At 55.5% G+C, this 2,178-nt stretch overlaps 1 protein-coding gene across 1 annotated transcript in view; it reads left to right on the forward strand.

Moving 5' to 3' along the window:
- Positions 1-2,178, forward strand: part of C2CD2 (C2 calcium dependent domain containing 2) — a 50,976-nt gene that overhangs the window by 24,684 nt on the left and 24,114 nt on the right. The window contains exon 5 of the mRNA XM_023746262.1: positions 996-1,146. Coding sequence (XP_023602030.1) covers positions 996-1,146 — 151 coding nt within the window. The remainder of the gene's footprint in view (positions 1-995; positions 1,147-2,178) is intronic.

The raw sequence follows: 2,178 nt of genomic DNA on the forward strand, positions 1-2,178 counted from the left end.
TTGGCTAAACAGGAGCACTATATCAGTTGGACAGAAATATGTCTGTTGTTGCAAAGATACGATACAGCCTCTTAATCCGTTTGCTTAGACTGCAGGGAGAAGCTTCGTGTCCATTTCACAAGGTGGCTCTTTGATACCAGGATACTTGCTGTTGCACTCATTAGCTTGTTGTTAAATTGGGACGCGAAGCTGTTGGGCATTGTACGTGCAGGTGCGCATGTGGCATTTGTGAAGATCCACACTCAAAGGGGCCAAAGAGCCGCATGTGACTCGCCAGCTGCAGTTTGCCGACCACTGGCCCTATCGCATCCGCAAAGTCCCGTTTGCCGTGTAAGGTCACGTATCCACAGGTGCCAGGGCTTGGAGTGTGGGCATCTTTGGGGGTCATTTTTCTGCCACGGATGGGGAGGGTGAATGGGACATTGTGGGAGACCAGGGTCCAGCTAGAGGTTCTGTGGTGGCCCAGGCAAGAGGCAGGTGACCGGAACCAGTGTGCTCCGTACACAGCCCTCAGCGGACGTGTGAGCGTGGGGCTGGCCAGGCATCCTGGTTCCTCACTTACACCGCCCTTACATCTCGGTGACACTCCCATGAGGGAAACACAGAGCACAGAGAATTTAAAGTGGGCTGCCTTCCTTTCTGCAAGTTCCTGGGGAGAATCTGTTTCCTTTTCATTCGGGCAGAATCCAGTGACATCGGGCCTTCAGCCACCAGCCCCGGGGTCCCTTGCTGAGTGGCAGGTGGAGGCACAGGACAGTGCTGGTGGGGGTGGGACAAGGTCCCTGTAGTGAAGGGGCCGGTCACAGGGAGTGTGGCACCTTCTTCCCCATCTGTGAGTGCGCAGGGTGGCCCGGGAGGCTAAGCACTTACCTAAGGAAATCGGTGAACACACACACACACACACACACACACACACACACACACACGCAGGTGTGGGTGGGGCCTCTGGTGGAGACAGCAGCTCTCCAATAACCATTGTCTTTTTCCTCCTAAAGCTGGAGCTCCGCATGAAGGAGGAGAGAGAGGACATTCCGATCCGGTGGTCCTTCCTCAGCCTGCCGGACATGGCCATCACCATCCAGCCCCGAGCCCCGGGGGAGGTCAGTCCGTTCGTCCCTATGAAGCCTCCGGCGGTGTATTGGGAACGTGTGTGTGTTGTGATGGATTCGATGCCCCCTCTCACCCCGGGCTCCGGGCTGCGCCTGGAATCCCCTGGCAGCCGTCAAGAACCCGGAAGCCTGCCTGCCACCCCGTGTGGGTGTCATGGGGCGGGGGAGTCCCCGTGTGGGTGTCGTGGGGCTGGGGAGTTTTAGGTGCGCATGTGCGTCTGCGGTTGCAAACTGTTGAAGGAATGACGTTCTATCACACCTGATGGTCAGATTCTCTCTCCTGCCTAGAAATGGCTTTACCTACAGCTCAGGCCGAGCCCAGCCGGCTCCGAGGTCATGACCTTCTTCCTCTCCACAGTTTTTGTAAAGACGCACCCCAAATCTGGAGGCAGCCTCCTCCTGCTCCCCGGGGTCTTGGCTGTTTGGAGAAGTGAATTCGGGCGTGGGAGTGGGCATGCTAGTCAGTTGGCGTCGCTCTGTCCAGTTGCTGAAACGATGATGCAAAATCATTTACACCAAAGGCTCAGGTTACTAGGGTCTTCCTTTGCAGCGGCTTTTGCAGGATTTCCTTGTGATTTAACCCTAACTCTGACTCTTGTTCACCAGCTGACATATGTGACTTTAATAGTTGGTCTATAAATAGTCACTGTCCCTGCCTTAATCTAGATGTGGACAGTTGCTTTTTAAAAAATACTGGTAAGCGTGAATGGTAGTTCTTTCGGCTTGCATGCATCCGAAGTGTCATTTGTGCCGGCTGCTTAGTTCCAGGAGGGGCACGAGCGCAGTGTCTCCCTCGCCGCCAGCTCCGGGCCTCTTTCTCCTTCTTTCCATGTTTGTGCTCCTTCCTCCCACACGGCATCCTTTGTTCTGTGACTTGCTCCCCTGGCTCCACTGCCAACCTCACACCTGCCGACCTCAGGGCGGCCGCTGGCCCTCGTCCCAGAGTGCATCCCGCTGAGGGGGCCCGAGTTCACGGTCAACAATGACTTGATTTTTTTTCCCTCCGTGTGGTTATCATACCCATGTCATGTCTCGTGAGCTGCATTTGTGTCTGTTCGGATGCAGTATT

The sequence above is a fragment of the Myotis lucifugus genome, unplaced genomic scaffold, assembly GCF_000147115.1.
Source record: "Myotis lucifugus unplaced genomic scaffold, Myoluc2.0 scaffold_646, whole genome shotgun sequence".
NCBI lineage: Eukaryota > Metazoa > Chordata > Mammalia > Chiroptera > Vespertilionidae > Myotis > Myotis lucifugus.